General features: G+C 42.7%; 1 protein-coding gene across 1 annotated transcript; it reads left to right on the top strand.

Moving 5' to 3' along the window:
• The first annotated feature begins 2850 nt into the window (after nt 1-2850).
• On the top strand, nt 2851-23607 carry cavin2a (caveolae associated protein 2a). Its single transcript, XM_030080471.1, has 2 exons — nt 2851-3597; nt 19975-23607. Exons 1-2 carry the CDS (start codon nt 3043-3045, stop codon nt 20845-20847), a joined length of 1428 nt encoding a protein of 475 aa, XP_029936331.1. The 5' UTR covers nt 2851-3042; the 3' UTR covers nt 20848-23607.
• Nucleotides 23608-25424: the final 1817 nt, after the last annotated feature.

Below are 25424 nucleotides of genomic sequence, written 5' to 3'. Positions count from 1 at the left end.
TTTTAACATTCAAAGACAGAAACTTGTTCATCCACTGTCATTGCAAAACCGGTCATCAGCCAAGGTGGCTTACCAGCCCCAGCCGACTGTTACAGTGACGCCACGCCTCGCTGAGCTTTCAAGTAACTTCCAAGTAATCCCAGGTTGGTTCCCAGGAGCTACAAGAGCAACTCCTTCAACCGATGCAACTTGCAGTGGCATGTTTATTGAACTGCTAGATTATGGTTCAATGCTGAAAGAAATGTTGTTGCTCCTGGAATGGATACACCCACTACTTCTTGATTTTCTGGAACTGATGAATTGAATTGGAACCTTTTCTCAAGTGAAGACACTTGTAAAGAAGTCCACCCACTGGCCCCTTTGAACTAACTTCCTGACCACCCATGTCATTATTATTTTAACAATACACTATATTTGTAGATTAGAAAACAAAATAGGAAGTCTTGTTGTAAAAAAAGGCAGGGGAAAGTCAAACATTTTAACATGATATAGGAATAGCACAAGGAGCATAAGAGAAATGTATGAAAACAGATGATAAGCTGCACTGCTGTAGGGAAAGGGAGAAACGGGAAGGGAGGGATGGAAAGGGGGTGAGAGGGGAAACAGGGGAAAGGAAAATGGGGGGACAGCTGGAAGAATGACAGGATGGGAGCGTCATTCCCTCCGCTCCAAACCCGGGGGTGAAAGTGAAAAAGGTCAGAGTTCAAGTGCTAGGAACAAGAGGTCACGCTTTCATGCAGGAAAAAAAAAAAAAAAAGCTGCAGCTGAATGTAGCAGCTTCAAGGTCTTTGAAGGCAGTCAGTGTCAGTGACAGAGATGCAAAACACAAGGTTTTCTGTTTGAGGAGGAAGGGAATTTGTTCAGGCGAGTTTGTATCGAGCAGACCACAGCCAGTGTTATTGTCAAAACCGTCTCAGTTAATACCAAGGCAAGACCAAAAGCAGTCGAGAGCAAGTTCAAGACCACTGACAGTATATTGACGTTTTGATGCACTATAGCTAGACTGTATTGGTTATTAACTACAATAACAATCTATTTTCCACACAGTATGAGGCCTTAGTGTAAAACATCTACTGTGACTAAACGGAACTATTTTGTGGCGCAAACATCAATAAATAAAAGAAACACAATAACCATCTATTTTCAACTCAGTAGGCATCTGATTATACACAGTAACTAAAGGCAAATAAGTTTACATTATTGTATGGTCAATTATTATCCAAACAATGTATTGCACAGATCATATCTAAAATAAACTGAAGGTGAAAAAAGAGTTATCTGTGCTGGAAGTTGACATAAGAGAGATACATTTATGCATAACTATTTTGACTACCCTAATTGCATAGTTAAAGAAAACTGGCAAAAACAAAACTAGAGATACACAGGATGTAGTGCAGCCAACTTGTTTCCAGTCTCTCTTGATATATGCAAGCATCACAATATATAATTTTCTAGGGAAAAAAGCAACAACAGTGGTTTGGATGGCAGTTTTAAAACAGGGGTCAGTGCAAACCCTGCTAACATATTTGTTTCTGCCTTTTCTGTCTTACACAAGTATAACACGGTCACTGCAAAACTAATCTCAGATTGGGTGGATGAATGTTTTGCCTTGAGCTTCGATGAGACGGTGACTGACCAACTCCTATCCATATCAGGCAGAATCCAATAAATCCCAGGTGTGAGCCTGAATGCCTTCCACAGTCTGCAGTGATAAAATAGATTCTTGTCATAGCAATCATGCACCGCTTTTTTACTTGGGGGGAATCAATTCCACAGATATAGACCCACATACTTCTCCTGTTTATGCAAGAGCAAGGTGCACGGACACAAAGGCAATCACACCTATATAAACACACTGACACATTCCTGTTGAATCTGTTTAATTCTATAAAAAAAAAGTGCTTATCACTTCACTTATTGGCTTTTAAAACAAGATACTGTGTGTATGTGTGCATGAATAGAGAAAGACTTAGAGTGACACACACACGCACACAGAGAGAGAGAGAGAGAGAGAGAGAGAGAGAGAGAGATCATGGCACCATGCCAGGGGCACAGATGAGCTCATTGTTGAAACAGGGATTTCCACATTTCCATGTGTCACTGTGCCCCATGCGACAGCACAGAGCACAAAAACAGAGCAGAGAGGAGAGGGCTCATATAGACAGGCACAGGACACACACACACACACACACACACACACACACCTAATCAAAAACTGCCATGCAAACACAGGGAGGTATGGAAATGAAAACAGAATGGAAGGCCATGTCTGTGATTTATCAGCCTATGTGTCAGGACAGTGCTGGGCTTCAGCAAAGTTCATGAAACACAAAAATACATTGTTTTTTGGGGCCAATTTGAATCCTCACTTTACTGTTTTCTTACACACACACACACACACACACACACACACACACACACAGACACAAACTGACTCACATCTACAGCCACAAGCCCACACACTGACCCACACATACACGATTGTGTTCCCACAGAAACATTAGATTACAATACAATTCAATACAATAGAATACAAAAACACACACAAATGCACTGAACAAAAGTAGCCTTCACGCATATTTTGCAAATGCAACCAGGCATGCAAACAGTGCAGTCACATGCACGCACGCACGCACGCGCACGCACACACACACACACACACACACACACACACACACACACACACACACACACACACACACACACACACACACATTTACCTCTCCATTCTGTCAGTAGGGCTAGGCCTGCTCTGTTGTCAGAGCAACCAAGCCCCTCCCTTTGGCTTGCATTGGAGGTGTTTTGAAAAGTTCAGTGTGTGTGAGTAGAGCGAGAGAGAGAGAGAGGGAGAGAGAGAGAGAGAGAGACTAAAAGGGGAGTGGATACCAAAACAAGTCAGAGAAGAAAACCTTTCTGTTCAGTTCTCAGCTGCAGCAAGTGACAGCAGGAGCGAGCCAACAATTAAAAACCCCAGTCACACACGCCAGTTTTCTGCAGTTTGTTCGCCCTACTTCAGCGGGTCATTCAGCTCAACTCTCAACGATGGGGGAAGACTCATCCCACGCCGAGCGCAGCAGCACCTCCAGCAACCCCACCACCCCGCAGCAGCAGCCGCAGCCTCCGCAGCTTGAAGACAAGGAGCTTCTGATCCCCAGCTTCAGCCCGGGGTCCGCCCCGTCCTCTCCCACCAACACCCTCACCCGCCTGGGCCTTAAGAGCCCGACCAGCCCGACCTCAGCGGCGCCGGGAAGCCCCGCCGACCGCGGCCAGGTGAGCGCCATCACCGTGGTGGCGCTGCTGGACAAGCTGGTCAACATGCTGGAGGCGGTGCAGGACAACCAGCGGAGGATGGAGCAGCGGCAGGCCGACCTGGAGGGCGTCGTGCGCGGCGTGCAAGGGGACGTCACGCGCCTGTCCAAGACCCACACCAGCACGTCCAACAGCGTCAACAAGCTGCTCGAGCGCTCCCGGAAAGTCAGCGGGCACATGAAGGAGGTGAGGGAGCGCATGGACAAGCAGGCGGCCCAGGTGAAGCGGCTCGAGGCCAATCACACCCACCTGCTCAAGAGGAACCACTTCAAAGTGCTCATCTTCCAGGTGAGGACAGGTTCAGACAAATACGAACTTGTTTCATTACATCATCCCAACAGCAGTGCGCAGGAAAAGATATTAATGGGATACCACTAGGCTATAAACCATTACTTATAATGTCACCACAGACTCACTACAAACACTCTCCACCAAAATCCCTCATGGAGTTTTGTAGGCATATAGGGTGGCACATGGATTCTGGTTATATGTTTGGGTACAATATGTGGCGTGTATGTGAGAGATAATGTGGGTCCATGTGCATTCACATTTGACTACACAGGTGGGTGTGTTTGGGTGTGCAGGCACTGCCTGTGTGTGTGTGTGGTTGGCACCTACACGTGACGCCATACTTGAAAAATCAGCACTTAGATTTGAACATACCATAATAGATAGAAGTACACCTGAATCTGTTTAGCTTTGTGTGTGTGTGTGTGTGTGTGTGTGTGTGTGTGTGTGCTTGTGTGTGTGTTTGTGGAAATTACGTGTTAATATGTCCTTTTTGAGTGAGACAATTGTTGAGTGTGGATGTGCCAAAGAAAGACATTTTTGGTGCCTATATGTTCATTCACACACATTGAGGTCTACCCTATTATGTACTGTGCATGTGTGTGTGTGTGTGTGTGAGAGAGAGAGAGACAGGGAGGGAGAAGGGTGTGTCTGGGAATGGAGCTAGAGAGGATAATAGAGGAGGACTCAGACGCTGACTGACTAGATTTGTTTACACCCCACGGTCATAATTTAGAAAATCAAATGACAAACAAAATACTACTCAAACTACCTCATCATACCTATCAGCCTCGAAGCTGATTCTCTGCTGGCACTGAAACAGAAACACATTTTTTTTTTTAACTGCAAAATACTCGGAACACCTTCCTGATAATCATGTTGCTCTTACGCAATCCATATCTCACTTGTGTCAAGGCAATACTTCCTTAAACTGTCTCTTGCCATTCATCCTCATGCCCCCCTAAAGCACATTCAAACACAGTAATATCCTGGAAGAACATGCAATTTCCTCTCAAACAATCAAAAAACAAAACAAAAACAAAACACTTTAACCCCAACCGTAATTTTTCAAAACATTGGCCTGCGCTGATCTGGACTGAGGCTGGACAGAGTGTGCGTGCGTGTGTGTGTGTGTGTGTGTGCATGTGTGGCTGTGTGTGCAGCAATGTGTGGCCATGCGGGTTTTTGCATGCGTCTGTGTGTGTGGGTGCGTCTGCATGTCTGTGTGCGGGTGCTCAGGCAGTGAAAGGGTGGCCATGTGTTGACACAGCCAGAGCCACTGAGAGCTCTTAACTGCAGGCGTTATCTGGTTTCCCAGGTACTGAGGTTCTGTTGTTCATAAGCAACAGGTGCCAAGACCTTCCTGCGCACAACGTGGCTCTGTCTGCGGCCGAGTCGGCCTAATGCGCCAGACAGTTGAAACCTTGAATTGATGTGATTGAATTCCCGGTCGGCAACAAAAGAGCACCTTCTCATTTAATGATAGTAATGACGGTGAATTACGGTCTTGGCTTTTATCGCGCTGTCAAATTCCAGCTGTCTTCTGGATTTTTCCTCATTAAACCTGGTGAAAGAGGTTGGTTGCAATACAGCCAAGAGTTTACCTGACCAGAGATACCCATGTACCTAATTGTGATGCAAAACAGTTTGTGTTTTCTACTTCAGTACAGTTTTGGACTGGGTTTCCGCTTTGTCTTTTATTTGCACAGGGCTCCTCAGTTGGTTTTGCTGTCCTAGATGTTTTTTTTTTTTTTTTAAGGTGGAAAATATTCGTCCCTGCACAAAACCCCACATCGCCGTGGGCTCCACCCCTTATGGTTTTCTACTCGGAGTTGACTTTTACTAAGTTAACAAAGCCTTGTGTGCCTTGCTTTAGTATAATTCAGTGCAGACAGTGCTCTGAGCTGATTCTGGAAATTGTGAGTCGGGTACAGCCCTTGAAGTATTTGAAGATGGGTGTAGCTGGGGCAGATATGACCTGAGAGGTGTGTTTGTCTGCTGGAGGTTATGTTGATGTGTTGGGTCAGGTGGATGCGGTTACAGGGAGGGTAAATGAGACCTGGCAAGCCTGAGGGAACTCAGGAATAAAAGAACTAAGTGCAGCCCTTGTTCCTTTCCCTCCCTGTTTTTTTTTCCTGTCCTGCTGACTCTTTCTCTGTGGCCATCACTCCATGTTTGGCCTGCTTCTGCCTTTCTGCCTCCCTTTCTCTCATGTTCTCTTCTTTTTTTCTCGCTTTTCTCCTCCACTTTTTGCTGTCGCCGCTCAGTTTCTAGTCTGGTATGTCTTCTGGTTTCAGTGCTAGGGTGTTGTCGCAGTCTCTCTCTCTCTCTCCCTACTTAACTCCAATGCATGTGACCACTTTTGGACAAGCCACCTGTGCCGATTCCCTGAAACGACAAGAAAACACATGCCGTGAGCCTCACGTGGTTCTCTGATAACACCAATTTACAGAAATTCACCCAAGAGAAAAAAAGTCCCCGCACTTGCACTTGCAGCCATTGGCCCCGGGGCCCTCTCTTCCCCAATCGACAGAACTGATCAAAAACGCTCCGCGCCCTATACATGCCCACTGAGGTGGAAACACAGAGGGTTTCTGGGTAAACGCCCACTGTCGGACCAAGCGGGATTCTACGAAACCCGGCTTCTAGTCGCGGTCGGTCAGAAATGACAGGGCCATCTGCCGCTCGGCTGCGCTCCTCTTCTTAACGAGCGCTAACGAGGACTTAATTACTGCAGTTTGGGCCTTGTTTGTTTGTGTTTGTGCAGCAGTGCTTTTCCTGTCTCCACAGCCCCGTCCCCTCCGTAACACACACGCACACACACACACACACAAAATTCCCAGCCATTTAAGATTCCAGTACGTGCAGTGTTGAAACTTGTTTATGACATTGTTGGTTTTTGGTGCTGGACAAGGTGAAAGGTCTCGCATTGGAAAGGAGTAAATAATCTTCAGTATGACAGAGCGCAAGGGAGAGAAAGCGAGACATAGAGGAAGGAGGAGTACAAATATTTATCTGCAAATATTTTCATTTGCCGTTATTCATAGCAGACTGATGTAAAATGTTCATTAGTTCAGTGTTTGGATATCAGCAAAAATCTCCCATATAATCTCCGCACATCTCAGCATTGTGCACAATACCACCATGGAATGCCATGTGAAATATTTCCATCGCTATGTGTTTGGACTTTAATTTCCTGCGACAGAAAGCATTTGTTTCGGAGTCCATTCAAATTCCTCCCCCTCTGTTTATTTCACGATAGAAGTTGATCACTCCAAATGCGTCAACGACAATAGCAAATTGAATTCTAAATCGATTCGCTGTGATTTTTTTTTTTCCCTCACTCTTTCCGTGGGGTCTGACGTCAGTTTTGCAAGATATATGCGGCTGAGGTGGGAGTTGTGTTCCTAGTGGTGGGATGGGAAGGGGATGTTTGGTGATAGTGAGCGTTTCAGGGACTCCTAATCACAGTCACTCACATTGTCAAAGCACATTGATATCACATCACAAGGGAAGAAAAACACATATCCAAACCAAACCAAACACAATGACTGCATCTTGTAACAACATGCATTTTGTTGCTATTGTGCACCATTGAAGTTGTCCTGCAGGAACTGTGAGTGAATGTCAGCTTGAGAGAATGCACAATAGCCCAGGCAGCTTTTCTCTTTTCTCATGACATCATTGTCGTACATAATCGTGCATTTTTATTTTACAACATAGTGAACCACAAGATTCGTTACACCAGTTTACAGTGAATAAACGGTAACCTTTAAATTATTCAACCTTTTAATCCATGTCCATGCATTGACGAGTCACTGCACAGTACAGTAGATGTTTACACAAGTTTGGAGTGATTGGATCAACATCTTTCATTGTCGTTTGTGTTTGCTTTGCTACCAGTCATCACAGAGCTTTTGTACTGCGCTTCTTGACCAAAGCTTGTGACTTCATATTAGCTTTCAGCAACAGGGAGTAAAGTCTATTTATCCAGACTCTATTTGCACTGCAAGATGGTAAATGAACTGGCAGGTCTGTTCTCAGCCCCGCCCAAATCTAACATTTGGCTTTAGAAAGCAGGCTGAGCAGCGTAAAACAGGCCTTGATCGAACCCTAACCTGACTTGAACCTTTTTTTTTTTTTTTTTGATGACATGATAACATAACATCTTCACGCTCAGTTACTCAGTTACAGTGTTTGCAGTGCTTTACAGCAGGTTTTCTACTGTGTTGTACATACAGCCATCACCCATACCCAAGCAATTAGGTGATAAATTCAGCTGGACCTGAACCTATCAGGCGCTGTTGGGTCCTCCCCTATTCATATATATCTAGTGGGAAGAAGCCAGTGGGTCTTTACAAATGAAATAGTCTGAATAATGCATCTTCATCCCACAAATGCAGCCCTTTAAACCAATGAAATAGATTATCCTAATAGACAATAAATAGATGATCCTAGCACATCATGTTGCTCTCCTGTGGTTTCGACCTGCATAGAGAGACGTTTTTTACACACACTCAGTTTTAAACAAGAATATTGCGCAGTAATTCAGCGTGAACTGTGTTGTCTCTAACAAATCTGCCCAGAGGTATTCAGTTAAACTTAAGCTGTAATGCAACTTACAGAGTGTACATTGCGTGTGTTGAGTGTAGCCATCCGTTATATATCATATCACTTTCCACAGGTTGGAGCAGGCCACTGGCTGGAGGCTAGAGCCAGGATTTGCTGTGTGTGCATGTGTGTGTGGTTCTAGCAGGTGTTGTATTCCATTGGGCTGGGCTCATGGGTCTCTAGCCCAAAGCAATGCACACATAGCATTCATTCTGAGCTTTGAGCTAGACACAAATTTATATTATATATAAATACGTGGGAAAAGACATCACAGTAGTGAGTGACAAGTGATTTCTTTTAAATGCAGAGCAAAAATGCCATAGTGATGAGCCACTGAAGATGTTGCCATATCAAAGAAGTAGAGTCTCACAGATCACCAATTTAAACTTTGTCCAGGAGGTTTGCTAATGCTGACCACTGAGCAGCTCACTGGAGCATTTGGGTGTTAAATGCCTTGCTGAGCTGCAGCTTGCTAAGGCTTGCTAAGTGGGGTAGAGTTAGAGTTTTTGGTGTTTTTCCTTCAGATCTACATGTGGCATTTTTCTGGTCTCAAGAAGACTTTTGTTTTTAGTCTCCCACCAACTGCCAGTGCACAGGCATCAAAGTTTACAGACGTTGTCGTTCCAATTCCAGCGAATTGTGAGTGAGTTTCTCTATAAAGGTGCCATGGGACGTGAGAATCTGAGAATGAAATGAGGCTGAATGATAATAGCTGAATATGGCTGCGTAGCCTGGGAGGCATGCTTAGTGGAGCCTAAATGAACAACAAGGTTTGTTTACACCATGGCCGCTCAGTTTTGTTATCATTCTTATTTTCCCTTTGGGGTTCATTCCTTAGATAATCCTCCGGGTTTTCAGGCAGCAGAACGAAAAAGGAGGGAGGAGGAAGGACAGCTATAGAGAATGAAAGAGATAGAGCTTATACAGAATAATGACGGTATGGTTGGTTTGTTTTAGCGTACTTGGGTGCCACTTAGATGTCAGTTGTTTTTGTCACGTAAGACAACACAAAGAGAGGGGGCTTAGAGAATCACGACAAGTATTTTAAAGTATAGTGCAGTTTTCTCAAAGTATGTGACATACGTTACACTATTTGGGGGGGAAGAGAAAGAGATTCATGTGACTAGAGGAGTGTTAGTTCTTTTCACCGTAAGCACTTGCTCCTCTGCCTGTTGTCACATTCAGGTTTGACAAGTCTGCCTCACTGTTTTTAGTCTCTTTAAGCCAACGTGCGTTGCTGCCAGTTGCAACCACAGATTCCTGGTGTAAGACACTAGTCTGACAGCTTGGTGTGACTTTGTTGGGATTTGTAATCCTTTCACAACAACAGAGCATGTAAAGTTGACGGTTTTGTTAAAGGGACTGTGCAAGCCCTCATGAATGATGATGTGGGATTGTGCAAACTAGCTCATTAAGGCATGTTTTAATGATGTCTTTATCTCACTGCCGTTTGTTAGGAATTAGAAATCAGCACAGGAAAGGAACAAAGGAATAGCAACAAAGTAATAAAGCTGTGTATGCAAAGATGTTGGTGATAATTTCCTCTTCCCTAGTGCATTTGCTGTGCATTTTTCTCCAGAGTGCCATAGGCACACTAACATTGATAATTGGCTCTGTGGGATAAAGAAAGACAATGACATCAGATCGATGATACCTAGAACTGCTGACTCTCCGTCTTTCACAATTTTTTTTCTTTTACTTTTCTTTAATTTCTCCTATTTTGCTTTCACACAGACAATATGACAGTATACACACAGGTGGGGATTTATCTAAGCGATAACTGTATCTAATTGGTTGAAGAAACAGCACTTGGAGCCGCTGGTGTCCTGCCAGAGAAGCTCAAGGTCCTGTTATATAAGAAAAACCCACTGTCTTCCTTCCACGGCCTCCCTGCACCTCCCTGTTTCTGCATCATCACACTGTATCTGTGTGTTTATTCCTCCATGACTTTTCAAACCCCAGAATCCAGCCAAACCTCTCGCCAAGGCCAAAAGGTCCACAGCAGGGACAGTAAAACAATAGCCATTTTGTTCTTCACTGTACATTTTCTCTACACTCCCAAACAGAGCATGTTTCCAGATCGGGTAATGATTTCCTGGTTTCTCAGTGGACGCTCATTCCCTTTGACCTTTTTGCAGGGAGTTAACATTGTGACAATTGGTGGCAGCTTTGACAAACGGCCTCACGGTATCTCTGCACAGCCTTTATCAAACAATGGTACTGATAGGCACGGTTTGGAATTGTAGAGAAGCAGCGCAAAAAAAGGGGGGGCATCATGAGATTTAAACAAAAGAGCTAAAAGAGATTAGCAAAGTCATAGTGCAGCATCAGATTTGGCAGATATATTGAAGTGCAAGCAATAGGCAGGCATTTGTCGTGGTTACACCAGCACAAAACGACATTGAATCACAAGCAGTGCAAGTACAGGTTGAGAAACGTTGCACGGTTGTAGGTGTTGGTAGTGTAGTGGTGTATTGGTCTCAGTGAACCATGGGGATATTAAAATGAATACAGTTAGATGTATGCAATAGATCACGACGATTGGGGAGTGTACATTCAAGAAACGGAACTAATGTGCAGCCACTGATAGCCCGCAAACTGTTGATTGAGCGGACAGGTTCCTTCAGACGTCAGTCCTCATCATCGTTCGTGTCAACAGCGATTGTTTCACCACAGTGCCATAATAACCACATTCCACCAGCACGTTAGCATGACATTGGGCCTGAATTGGTTATTGTGTCTCATAGTTACACAAGCTCGCGAGGCCAGTAAACATGCCTTGTTTTTTTCTCCCCAGATATGGGAGGGGTGGTGATGGGAAAGAATGCCCTAACTTGTTGTGCAATGCTTTGTGGGTATTTAGCTTGGAGGCGTGATGAGAAATTGGCATATTGGTGACAATAAAATTTGTGATAATCATATGTTAGCAACATCAGTTACTGATATCAGTGTTTTGAAATCAGTGTTGGAATGTGAGCATGGATTGTCCTAAACTGTCCGGCTAAGGAGTAAATAGGTGTCACTTCTGGTTTCATTTGCATGTGTGTGAGGTAGAGATGGAGTGGCGGAGTGTGTGTATACAGTCACATGAGCGTACATGCAAATCCACGTCAGGGCACACACTCAAAGATGACAGTGTATGCCCGTTCACATCATGTGGGCCCCGTGTTATGTTTAATGGTAATCCATTCCCATGACACAAAACAGAATCTCATTTCCCTTCCTTCCTTCCTCCGTGTACAGATGGCTGCTCATGCATACCGGGATAGAGGGGGTGGAAGAGGCACAAAGTTGCATAACACACAGGGTGTGGTGGAGGTGACCTCAAAAAATTCCCATTGTGCAGTGATTGGAAGGATATAATCAAAACATATGCAGATAAAGTCAAATTTGCACAGTCAGTTGAGGCCACGGAACGAACGTGGTTGTGTTTGCAGGAGGAGGGTGCATGTAGGGAGGTAACATGGGAGGAGGAAACAGAGTTGATCTGGAATTACAGAAGAGATCGTTTACTGTCAGTTATCAAGAAAAACACCTGGCGACTTATTCTGTTCAACTGAAGTTGTATTTAAACTAGTTTGTGATCTCTTTCTTTCTCTCTCATCCGTCTATCTTCAATCATAACTAACAACTGCAGGGGCCAGACAAAAGCGCATGTGTGTGTGTGTGTGTGTGTGTGTGTGGTGAAGTGTACCCTCTCATTGGTACAGTTCCCCGGAGGCACCTGACTCACTGTGCCAACACACCTGTACCAACCTCGCCTGTTGGGATTAAAGAAGTCTCCATTCATCCTCTGAAGAGCTGAGAAAACACACCTGTTCAAAGCACTAACAGACAAACACACACACACACACACACACACACATACACACACATATATGCAAATGCACGTGTTAAAATTTGCAATATTAAGTCTACAAGATAGTATTACTGAAATATAATTGTCTTCTTGCAGATTTTAGTGTTTTTTGTCTTTATGTGTGTTTGCAGGGCGTTTTATCTGTACTTTTTGATGAACATGTGTTTGTGATTTTATGTCTAAAATGTGTAAAAATGTAAACTGACCGCTTTGAGGAAATGTCAAGATTTTCAAAAGCAAGTAGCCTAGTTGATTAATGCAGGCTGATGATGCAATAGCAAAGAAGGCTTGCATTGTTTTCTCATGGTTGTGGGGTGTGATGGTTTGAGAGGGGATAATATGATTCCCATGGAACACACACACACACACACACACACACACACACACACAGTTGCACACGCAGGGTATTAAATATCATTTCATGCACACAGACAAACACACACACAGATAAACAAAGGACCACAGAGAGACAGATGCAAAAGATACAGTGTAACGTATCATTACACATGGATGCATACACACACACACACACACACACACACACACACACACACACACACACACACACACACAGAGCCCATCAGAGCTCTTTTAGTAAGTGGTGAACCTTTCCCATCTCACCCTGAGTAGAGCAGGATTGTCCAGGACATTTTCGAGGCCTCAACCAGTGGATGCACACTTGAGCTGGATACAATACTTATCAACAGGAAGCACAGAAAATGTAAAAAATGACACTTGTGATACAAGAGTCTATTTTCAGTTGAAGACTGACTCCAGGAAGTCAATATCCTCACATTGCATAGGAGAATCTCCTGGATTGCACCAGGCAGATTTGAAAAGAACTGGCAAACACACCTCAGGCAGTAAAATGTTTCGAAACTTTGGGGGGATGTGAGGTGTTACTAATGATGGGAGAGGCTGGATTGAAGGGAATCATTTTTTGTTGTTGTAAAGAGCATGTAAATGCTGTTACAGGTGCAGAGATATGAAAATGTATAATATTTCAAAATACGGTGTCAAATTGCAGTCATGTAACAGAGTAGTATCTGCTGGTTTTTCCAGTTTTCAGCTGGTAAATCATGGAATCGCCAGTAAGCATGTTTGCTGTAAGTCAGATTAGATGAAATTTGTTTCTTTCTCTTTTAATTTATCATTCTTATCATACTTTTCGGGATAGTGATGGTGGCACCTCACACCAAGCTAATGCCTCTTCTCAATACCCCGGCTCATTTTACATCTTCTTCTATTTTTTCTTGGTCTCGTTGTATATGTGTGTGTGTATGGTTGTGTATATGTGTATGTATGCATATAAATCTATTTAAAAAAAAAAAAAAAATGAAATACTAATACACTACAAACAATTCAAGCAGCAGTCATTCTAAATGCATGCACCTGTGGCTGTAGTGTGTGGGATTGTTGTCCAATCTGGAACGCCCTGGATGGGGATTATGGAGGCGGCTGCATCCTCTATAGATGTCAGGGATGGGCCTCCTCCTGTGACCAAACCGTCCTGGCTGCCAACTTCTGTTTGGCTCTTTGCCTAACATCATTGAACTGTTTTCTGCATTGGGCAATGGTTCTCTTAGGACCAGAGTGACATGGTAACCAAATGTGCTATCTCCACCCAAGCTAATTTAACATCATCTGCCCTCAAATGGCTTATTTAAGGTTAAGTATATTCAGTCAGAGACTCTGCACCTCCTGCAGAAGGGCATCAGGTTTTTCTTGGAGGAAGTTTTTGTGGCAGATTCAGATTGTTCTCTCCCATGACAAAAACTGTCAGAGCACCATGGCAAAATTGGTTTGCTTTTAAAGGAAAGGGAAAGAGGTTAAATGACTGGTTTTGATTGAAGACAGACTCACCATACCTACTGATAATGTATTCCTTTCAATGTAGTGTTGTTTCCAGCTGCACCACTGGTGCGCTTTGAGCCTCTGCTCATGGATTTACCAAAAAATCAGTCAGGATGCGCTCAAAAATCAGTATGCCCTCACACCGTGACTGTGCATGGTGCCATTTATTCACAAAGATAGTGTCCAAAATGAGATACAAGAAGCTGTCACACTAAATAAACTTTGTTTTTTTTGGGGTCCATTCTCTCTTTATTTTCTTTTTCTTTCATCTTTTTCTTTTATGCAGCTTTTTGTAAACACCACGGCCCTACATGGCCTCAGGACACGGACACACATACACACACAGAACTCTCATCTCCTAATGAGCACTTGCATAGAGGGCACATTAATTACTGGACTTCCCAGTGTGCTTCAGTGTGAGGTTCACACACACACATACACACACACACACATGGGACAGACACGGGTCAAATGGTAGCCTAGTTTGAAAGTTTTTTGTTTTTCATAACTTACCTACTGGATTCGTGGAGGTTGTTACACAGGACAGAACGGCTGGGCGATGAATCGATTTGGAATTTGTGTTTATATCAAAGCAGAAAACAGCTAAGGCGTAAAATCGAGATTTTGACTAGATGTGTTATAGCGGAAACACAGCTGCTGAGCACTCTGTCAGACAAGCCCTCAATTTGCTCATCCACACAGAACGAGCAACGTGTGCATCACCAGTCACATTGATCATGTACCAGTGCTCATGCCCGCTCAGAGAAACCAGAAAAATCAAGAGTCAAATTGTGAACTGTGAAAAGTTTGAAAAAAATGTTATGGTCATATCACCAGTCCCTATAGAGCCGCAGGTGAATTCTACAAAGTTTAGCCAATAACATTTGAAAATCACACGTGACTAACCACTAACCTGGCACAGAATCGTTCTCCAGTGGAAAACCTTAACTGTCTGGCACTCCATGCATTAAACCAAACATTAAGTACTATTGGCAACAGCTTTTTGACTCCATGACTTAAACATGCACATGCATAAAGTGTTAAGAAATATCATCCTCCTACAAGCAAGATTTCAGGCACCAACTTGGTTTCTGCCTCCAACACATCAGATACAACAGCTACAACCTACTGGCTTCTTGACTTACTTCCACTTTTCCAAACACAAAGCCACTTTTCTGATTTCACTCTGCACAAACGCATTTTCACCCACGATCTTTGTGGAGTGCCGGATCAACCGTGAGATGGGGGCGGTCACCTCTCATTCATATGGGGCAGGAGGAAGTTGGGAAGAGCAAGAGCAAGCATGCGAGAGGACAAAAGTTAAACGGAGCAAGGTGTTGCTGAAACTAGAGCCGTGCCCCGGGGTGCTATCTGCTTCTTTAGAGATTTCGAGCAGCTCTCTTCCATTCAACACCCCCAGTGCTTCACAACTCACAGCTCTTTTCAGGATGCTGACATGCTCCTAGTGGTTGCTGGTTGTGTGTACCATCTTCCTTTTCACAAGCTTCCCTTGAAAACAGCTCCTTGACATTTTGAATTTAGGCGTTTATTCATCACCCAGCACATTATCAAGCAAATTACTCAGAACTGCCACTTCAATTAACCAAAAAATGACAGGCAGACATGATATTCATAATGTAATTTTCCCTACTATACTCATCATTTGATTCAACCGTCCACATTGTATGTATTTCTGTAATCCCAGTACCATTACCTGATATTAAGCTCTGAATGCAAGACCGTGTTCTTATGGCTGATGTTGCCTTTAAGAACATGCTGATAGATTTATTGGCATTCACTGAGAGATACCACACATGCTTGGCACACACCTGAACTGTGAATCATACCTGCATGTTTCAGATCAAGGCACTGGGTGTCAGGTATCTGGAAGTTGCTCAAAACAAGAGGATGTCTGCATGGCTTTTCACTCTGCGTGCCTCTGCATCCCATATGGGCTGTTACGGAGGACTGTGAAATGCAGAGGATCAGATGTAGGTGAAACAGCAAATTAGCAGATGCACATTGTTGTTAGCATTCATCTTAAACAGCTTCAGGTTCCAGATGGGTAGAGTTTACTGCGTCAGAGCAATGCGGAATGTGGCACATATGTTGTCTTAAGTGTAAATGTAAACTGAACAGTCTTAAACAGTTGCCCATGGTTGGCTAAAGTTATTCATGATTATTTTATCGGCCTACAAACACCAGACATCTGGGAACATGAAACAAACAAACGTAACAAACTGAAAAAAGTGCTTTTTGGCCTGGTTGGGGAGGAGGAGGGGGGCTACTGGTCTGCAGTGGGTGCATGGATATAGGTATATGACACTGATTATTCAGTACAAAGTGGTATTCATGATGCATATTAGACATGGAATATTTGGACTGATATTATCTGCCTGGACACCGTCATGCATGCATATTGATCAATGAAATTTTTATTACACTCTTGATAGACAGTTGTGGAGGCATTCACTTTGCAGGTGAATTTCACATGGATATTTTTGTTTAGTCCACATATTAGCGTCACATTGTCATGGACTTTGTCCCTTTGGCAGGTAATATCGTCCATAGTTGTCACTGGTATCAGCTCACATGCAATGCACACTTAGTCACGATGCTTCAGTGTGTCAGGTTTATTAGAAATGTTTGAAATTACAATAGGTTGACTAACTATTGGCAAAATGTTACTTTCATTTCCATGCAAGGCATGACACCACTGATGATGAGTGAATAATGGACAGGGGGCAGAGCTTTTCCAGACCATCTGGTTGGTCCAGTCCTTAAGTATGTGTTAATGAAAGCCCATGTAAGACACCTTACACAGTTTCCAGCAACTTGTGGCATCCTGTTGCTTTCAGCATTCTTACAAAGTCCAAGAGCTGCCATTCATTCCGTGGAACACAGTCATGCTTTGACACAAACTCAACTTTTACACACGTATAGCACAGAAACAAACGCATTGTTGCACACACCCAGTTACACTGCCACAGCTATGTTACAAAGTGGGTTGTTTCCATGCAGTTTTTTTAAGGACTTTGCACTTTATGAGTGTAGTGTGTTTAGTAAATATATTTGTATGTCTAGTTTGAAACAACATGCATTTTTACTTTTCACCAACACACATTTTGGGTCAGTATGTGTTGATATTAACATTAGGGGTGCAAAATCAAACCTCTCAATGCACAATACACCCTACAAAGTTCTCAGCAGTGATGGTTTGGACCTCCAGAGCAACTAAATTACTTGACTGTGAGTGTTTGTTATATTTTGGACTGGAAGATGACAAGTGCCATGTTACAGACATATCCATAGTATGAGAGCCATACATACACCATGAATTAATGTATGCACTGAAAGTATTTTTATGTTTGTTTTAAATAAGGAGATTTTTTACCTTTGAAAGAATATTTGTTGATTTCATAATGTTATCCCAAATCAATAAAATGCAAATAAAACAAAATACAGAGGACATTAGAAATGGCATTGTGCTGTTTTCTCTCTCTAATGTAAAAAAACAAACCGAACTGAAACCGTGACCCAAAAGCCACAATGCAAACTGAACTGTGGGTTTATTGAACCCTTACACCCCTAAATTAGATATCTTGAAGTAAAAGGTTATACAAATGTCTGTTTTCCCAAATTACACATACGGACAAGACGTCAAGGCATGCAACAGTTTAAGGAAAAAAAAGTAAAATTAATATGTTTTGAACTCCTTTGATAGGGGTAGGTTTTAATAAGGCACAATTTAAGTCACTACTGTAAAGTGTGGGTGCCACAACAGCAAAAGAATGACACACAAGTCTACATCAAGAAATAGATAGAAGTCCCCAGTCTGTATACTGGAGGAGCCTAGCTGGGGTGCAGGGTCATAGCAATTCCCTTATGTAACATGGGACCACGTGGTGCCTCACATGTGATTAGCAGTATTTTTAACTCAGTGCTGTATGGAGCTAGAATCCAGGGCTCCTTCATTTAAGGGGCCCTGAAACCAGATGCAGTTTGTCACCAACACAAGCCTGGTTTAAGGCCCGATACATTTGTTGCACTCCAGTGCAAACAGACCTGCAGGTTTGCTTGCAGTCTCAGCTGTGCTCCAGTTTGTTGTTTGGCTACCCTTGCCTGCTAGACAAGCACTAAATCCTTACCAGCTCTCCAAAAAAGGAGGGTTGACACACACTTGGGCTTAAAGAGACTAAAACCATTGCAATAAAAAGGTAGTAATTTACACACAAAATATGGTAAATAGAGAAGCCAGACCCTCATTGCATAGTGCAAACTTCAAATCTGGAATAGTCTAGTTTGAATTGTTGATTTTAGCACATCCATCTAATGTTCACATTTTCAGGTAGTTAATGACACCATAGTTAAACAGTCATTATTTATAGTAACTCGTTCATTGTATCAGTTTGACAAGGTTCAGTCTCTTGGAGAAGGACACATTTGAAATTTGCTTCCAATTCTTGACTATAAACACAGCAGAAATGATGAATGAAGTCGCTCGTCTGCCTTTTTGCAGTCCACAGACTTTACACATTCCACTTCAGTTTGTCCAGCAGCAGGCCAGACGTCTACACACGCTACCCTGGTTAAATCCTGAGGCTCCTTTTATCTCTTGTGACCGATACATATTACATACAGTACACAGATTAATTAGGTGCATGTCCACCGTACTGACCAGCTGGACTGCTCCTGGCTTTCTGCCTCCCAACCAGCACCCAGACAAGTCCACTCCCCGCCTTTCTCGCCACAGCATGGTATTCAGTGGCACTGACACCTCTGCCTTCAGTTCATGTTGTGTGTTAGGTTGAGTCAGCACCACTTTGCAGTCTCTCAATTGAAAGTGTCAACTCTTAAATAAAATGTTTAACATGTCCACCCATAGTTCCTTTTCCTGCCATAGAGGACTGCCCATTCAGAAAATTACTTTATCAGATATATGCACCGCAATGGCTTGTATGGAAGTCGTAGGGCAGTTGTAGGGCAAAAACAAATTATGTCTCACTTGAAATATGCTTGATTTGATTATTCAGTCATGCTTTGCCCTAATTTGATTTGAATTCTTTTGGGCAAAAGAAAGTATACATGTTAACTGTTTATATGCATGTACATCTTGTGCCCAGCCTTTAAGAAATGAAAATGTACTGTGCACTATAAAAGTAAATCAAAGTTAAGTAAAGCAAAAGCTGATGTTGAAGGTAAAATGTGTTTAAGTGTAGTGCCGTGGGTGAGGGTGGGGGGTAGGGTAGGAGTGTTTAGAGTGAATGTGTGTGTGTGTGTGTGTGTGTGTGTGTGTGTGTGTGTGTGTGTGTGTCTGTGTCTGTGTCTGTGTCTGTGTACACACAATTGTTCACGGATAGATAGACAATGAGAGAAAGAGAAAGAAAAGAAGTAGAGAGTGAGATGGAAAAGAGGAGAAAGGCAAAACAAATTGAAATTTGCACACTGGATGTTCAACTCATTTCTCTCAGTCTCTCTCTTGCTCTCTATACACTCATGTCTGTGTTTATGGATGGGGGGGGAAAGGCAGAGAGAGACATAAAAAGTAGGGGAAGCGAAGAGGACTGTGTGACTCCTGCAGAGAAACAGGTGGAATTCCTCAGATGTCTTGAGGAGAGGACTGTGAAACATGTGGAGACTGGTTTTCTTGGTCCTTTTCAGGCAGACCAACTCAACATGTCACAATCTATCACACATGAACATTGCCATCCATTTACAATGGCCAAAATATGTCACAGAAGTATACATTAAGATGTTTATGGGGAATGTGTGTTTGGAAGTGCACCTGAAATATCTGTACTTTGATCATAACAGTGTACGAATCCCTCAGAAGTCACTGGGACTTGCACCACTGCCTCCTAGAGGCTAACAATTACTATACTCAATTCAAACAAGACTGCAGTACCCATTACAATCTAAAGTAAAGCATATGCTCCGGTATTAATTTTTCTGGCTGACCTAAACCTGGCTCAGATGATCATGCTTTCCTGCATGACCGATTCATGCAGCAATTCCTTTAACTCACCTCTATCTGTTCTTCTGTTTCCCCATAGGAAGACAATGAGATCCCCACCAGTGTATTAGTCAAGGACTCCCTCATGACCCCACAGCCCAGCCAGATGGATGCAGAAGCATCCCTACCTAGTGCTTCTGTTATGGGCTCTGTTGATGGCATCCGCCCCCAGGAGGAGGGTCTCCAGACTATCAGCCTCTCCTCTGATGACGACGACGATACTACAGTGCACCGCGAGGAGGAAGAGATCCCGGAGTGCGAGGCCTTTGGGAGTTTTGCCAGTGATCGCAACTGTGAGAAATCCCGTGCTGAAAGGCTTAAGCGCTCTAGCCTGAAGAAGGTGGATAGTCTTAAGAAAGCCTTCTCTCGCCAGAGTATTGAGAAGAAGATGAGCCAGATCAGCACCAAGATCGTGCCACCTGAGAGGCGTGAAAAAATCAAGAAGAGCCTCACCCCTAACCACCCCAAGAGCCCGACTGCCAAGAGCTCCTCCTTCAAGGTGTCTCCCATGACCTTCACTGTCAAGAAGGTCCGCGATGGGGAGGACCGCGTGCAAGATGTGGTCTCACCTGGGGAAGCGGCCCATGTAGAGATTCCTCCTCTGGGCAGCTTTGATGGAGAGCTCCCCCTGGCAGAGGTGCACTCCCAGGAAGGCTTCCTGGAAGAGGGACAGGAGATGCTGAGTCCCTCCACCCCAGAGAGCATAAAGGCAGAGCTGGCAGTCAATGGAGAAGCAGCAAGTGTCGAGTGTGACCTGAATGGTGATCGTCCTGCTGAGCTGGCAGTCCCAGAGCACGATGAAGAGGATGTGGAGGATGAAGACGAGGAGGAAGAGGAGGAGCACCACAAAAGCCCTGTTGAGATGGTGGCAGAAGCCCAGATTCCCACAGCCGCGATGGAGACAGTGTCTTAATCTGATTTGATTTTGCCGAGTTTAAATTTATCCCATTCCCTTTTTTCCCCTCAGTGTTTCTGTTTATTAAACTCCCAGCAGCACAAATAGCCCTTCCTTTCCAGTCTCTATCAGGCTCCTCTTCTTAGCATCTTGTCGCACACACAAAACACGCAAAGCACACTCTGCTTTTCAACTTGACATTCTCAGGCTGTTCATCCCTGGACCACTCCAGCATCAATACTCGTGATTGTCATCTCTACAAATGACTGCAGTCTAAATCACCTAGATCTACATACACAACTAAACCTCACTAGGAGCCCAGATAGAGGCACCTAGGATCCAGTGCAGGTGCTCCTTAAGCCCTCTAGTGAAGCTGTCCAAGGCAAGCAACATTGCACCGATGCACCATAATTCACTCTCATCAGCTGGAGCCCACCACTTCAGTAGCAGCACATCTCCAGGGCGCTTGGCCAACAATCTCCCTCTTGCTCTGTTTGTCTGTCTCTGGACCGTTCTGTCTCGCTGACTAATAGCCTCTTTGTTCTTTGTGTTTTTGTGAAACACAGTAAATCTTTGGCAAAGGTGGTACTGCCCACAGCTTGTGGAAGCAGTGTGTTGCCAGGTTGTGTGAATTGGAATGGGGAGTTTCTAAGTTTTAAGTAAAAAAGGTCCTGGGGTACTTTTTAGACTATAGTGCCTAGAGGTTGTTTACAGAATTCCTTTGGACCTGTGCTGCATTAGCCCTAATCTTAGCTAACAGATGGATATATTACAGTGATCCAAGCTGCTCTGTCTTGTCTCCTTACATTCATCTGCACTGATCAAAGTATGTTTCGTCCAGAATGGGATCAAAGTGGTAATTTCCTACCTTATCGTTCTTTAACCAGCGTGGAGCACCACATGCGTTACAACCGAGACAACTGAGGAAGTGAAAATTAAGTTGTAAATAACAGAAAAGTAGAGTAAATATACTTTAAAATAGTCTAAATCGTCTAGCAAATCACACCTTTCTGATACTCTAAGGAAATAAAAAACAAACACAGATCTTTTACAAATATTATTTGATATAGGTCTGAGTTCAGTCACATTGATTCAAATGAAGGGTATTAACAGAATAATAGATTGGAAGCTAAAATATCCTTGAGAAAAGCTGAGCAAATCAAATTCCATATTGATTTAAATACTGGCATTCTGAAAGTTTCCTCTCTCCAGCCATTCTTTTGTCATATAAGTTTATATGTTTGTGTGCCTAAATTACTTTGTGTTTTTATATGGGGAGCACAGTACTTGCTAGGATTTTACAACATATGCAGCATAAAAAACTAACTTGCCTGGAGTAACACTAATTGCCTGGAGTATTTGTACTTTTATAAATGTTGTATCAATGTGAATTTTTTGACTTACTGTGTAATAGTTGGGTGTTTATTAGCTTTCCTTTCTTTCAGGCATATATAACGTGCATGGTGAAATGTTTACTCGGTTGCATACAGTATGTTTGAGTTGTAAACACACACACACACACACACACACACACACACACACACACACACACTCACACACACACAAAGAATCAGTGAAATTTCCTGGGACCTCACCACAGAAGCCAGGACCACCACACACATACAAGTGCACACATGCATACTGCTATATGCACCAGTGCCTTTAGCATACACAAGCTGGTGTGTGTAATTTCCGTCCTGAAGGGATGGATTCCTGTGCATTTTAGAGATACAAGTGATAGTCAAAGATGCCTAAAATTTCTTCCCTTCTCAGATTTTCCTTGTAGCTATCACTGGGCAAGGAGTAATGTTATTCTTAGCTGTGCACCAGACTCATGAGAGTCAGCTTTTGCTACAGTTTTATAAGGTCTAATATCAACCAGATGGAAAGCCACAAGTTTGAGTGTGAGAGAGGAACACATACTTTATTTAGAGTCACCTTCATATTTGCAAGCTGTGCCTGAGAGTTTCTCTAAAGTGACCTTCAGCTTGTTTGTGATTCTTGATGCCCCACTAGCCTTACAGTCATAGATACCTAGTGAAATGCCATGAATCTCTAAATAAAACTGTTTAGCAAATGATACCAGGTGCTGAGGATCCAAATAAGAGAGAGGGGCCGGAGAATTGGAGAAAAGGAGAGGGCAGCATTCCTAGGTTTGATGGATTACTCCTGCGCAGCCCATTTTTCATGCTCTTGGCCTCCTTGTTGAAAAGCTACAAGGAGAAGAGGAGGCTCCCTGGAGCCACAGGTGTTTGGCCCCAGCGGAGGCTCCTGGGCATGGAGTTGTAGGGAGGGGAGTGTGGGAAAGGACTTCAGATGTTGGGGAAGATGATGAAGTTAGTTTGGGGCAGGGCTTAAGATATGTGCAGCAAGGCATGAAAGAATTCAAAATATGAGAGTTTGAAACACATAAAACGATGGGAACTGAAGGGGTTTTTAGGGGTTGAGAACTAATAACTGGCATCATGTATCCACAACTGTGTATTATTTTATCTAAACCCATTTACATGCATTATTCTATCCCTGATAAGCATTGTGAAATTCCACTTAAAATTCCCTGCTTCTTAAATTAGAAATAATCTAATAATACGTATACATTTTCTAATTTTCTAAAACTATGCAAGGAACGTACAGATAGACATTATAGTGGTCTGGCAAGGAAAGCAGGAATGACGCAGTGTATGTGATAAACTGAAATAAGCTTGATAGTGCTTGACAATAGTGTCTGTATGTTTAGGGAGAGGGCCTGCTCGCAATATGCTACAGTAATTTTTTTTAGACAAAAGCTATCAGTTTATTGGAATCTGTGGGAAGAAAATAAAGTAGAGCTAGAAGTGATTTATATTCTTTCTAAAATGACAAGCTTGTTATCTGTTGTATGGTATATGCTTAGTCATGCAGAGGGATTATTTTTCTTATTTGGACAACTGGTAGTCCTGAAAAAATGACATTAGACATTACATTACATGTACATTTCTGTGACTGGTTTTGAGGTATTGTCTGTCAGTTATTCATGAAAATGTTTTACTTTGGTGAGATTTGTTTTTTTGCTGATATGAAAAAAATTTTACTTTTAGGCATGGGTATATGTCTCAAAGTCTGTTGTTATTGTTTGAAACTGGACTGCTCAGTCTGGATCATGTGCAGGAATGCCAGAATGCTCAGTTGCCACATATCTACAGCATGGTCAGGTAGTGATGATCTTCTGTGTAATACCATGTTTGTTCATGCTGAGTTCTTACTGTCTAGCCTATTTAGCACCGTAAATCACTGAAGCCAAAGAAGTTTTCTCCATAGTAGGAGACTCCTTGCCTGTAGTGTTTAATGTAAGCCTGACACTTGATTCTAGCATCTTGCAAACATGCTGGCCTTTCCTTTCAGAATTTAGTATTGTAATTCAACAATAAAGATTTTATAACAGTTTAAAATGTGATTTTTGTTCTTCCTTTCCTACACTTCTGGTTGATAGGTGACAGATATCTTGGATTAATCTATAGCTTAAGCTTCACACCATGAACATCAGTAGGGGTTTAGTCACCAAGGTAGCTCTAAGGCCCCAGAGCAGATGAGAAAATACTAAGCTGTATTTCTAGCTTTTCAGCAGAATATGTTCACAGTTTATATTTTTAATCTACATGGTGATCCCACTCATTAAAAATCTAAATAAATATGGCACCCAAGGGATCATGGTAAGTCTGGTTTGTTGCTCCTACTGAATCCTATTTTAGAAATAATTTTGTAATGCTGTGATCTAGTTGCAAGCCTAAGTGTAAATACAGTGTGGTGTAGAATATTTATAACTAAACAGGTGGAGGGGGGTGGTTATCCTATGACAGAATTTACTGTTGTGTCTTTTGGAGGTGTAGGTTTAATTCAAGGAATGGGGAGGTGCTCACTTGGTAACTTGATGTATGTACAAGCTCTCACCTCTTTTCCTTGAACAACTTTATTTTTTTTTTTCATATAGGGAATCTCCCAAAGACTAGAAAAATATAGCTATATCAGTTACATTACATTCTGTAAGTGGTACTGTATATAAGCTTATTCAGGACAGTGTAGGTCCACTTAACATCCACTTAACATTTCAATAGCTCAGTACAGTGCCAGGAAAGTATTCAAATACTAAAGGAAGACTTTTCATTTCAAAAATATTAATCTCTTACCCAGTAAGAGTATTTTTAATACTTTACAACAATTTGTGGATCTTTCCATTTCCATATATTATGATGGACTAAACTGCACTAATTAATGATAAAGGACTTCAAAAGTAAAAGTCTTGGTGTTTTACATTTTCCACTTTTAGAAGACACTAGTGGTCTTCCTTTGTGTGATCTGATTGTCTCCAAAATTCAATACAAGTATTAAAAAAAAAAAAAGCGTAGAATTTGATTGTACATAATATTCCAGAACAGGGGTGGACAGCCATGTGCCATACTGAGCCAAGAGGCTGCAAGTTTTCATTCCAACCAAAAACTCCACCAGGTGATTTCACTGATTATCTCACCTTCAAGCAGAGAGCAGGGACTAATCAGTGAAATCAGCTGGTGGAGTTTTTGGTTGGATTGTGAACCAGCAGCCTCTCAGCTCACTATAGC

This window comes from Myripristis murdjan, chromosome 21 (assembly GCF_902150065.1).
Source record: "Myripristis murdjan chromosome 21, fMyrMur1.1, whole genome shotgun sequence".
Lineage (NCBI taxonomy): Eukaryota > Metazoa > Chordata > Actinopteri > Holocentriformes > Holocentridae > Myripristis > Myripristis murdjan.
Note: the sequence above shows the minus strand (reverse complement) of the source record. Positions and strands in the feature narration are given on the sequence as shown.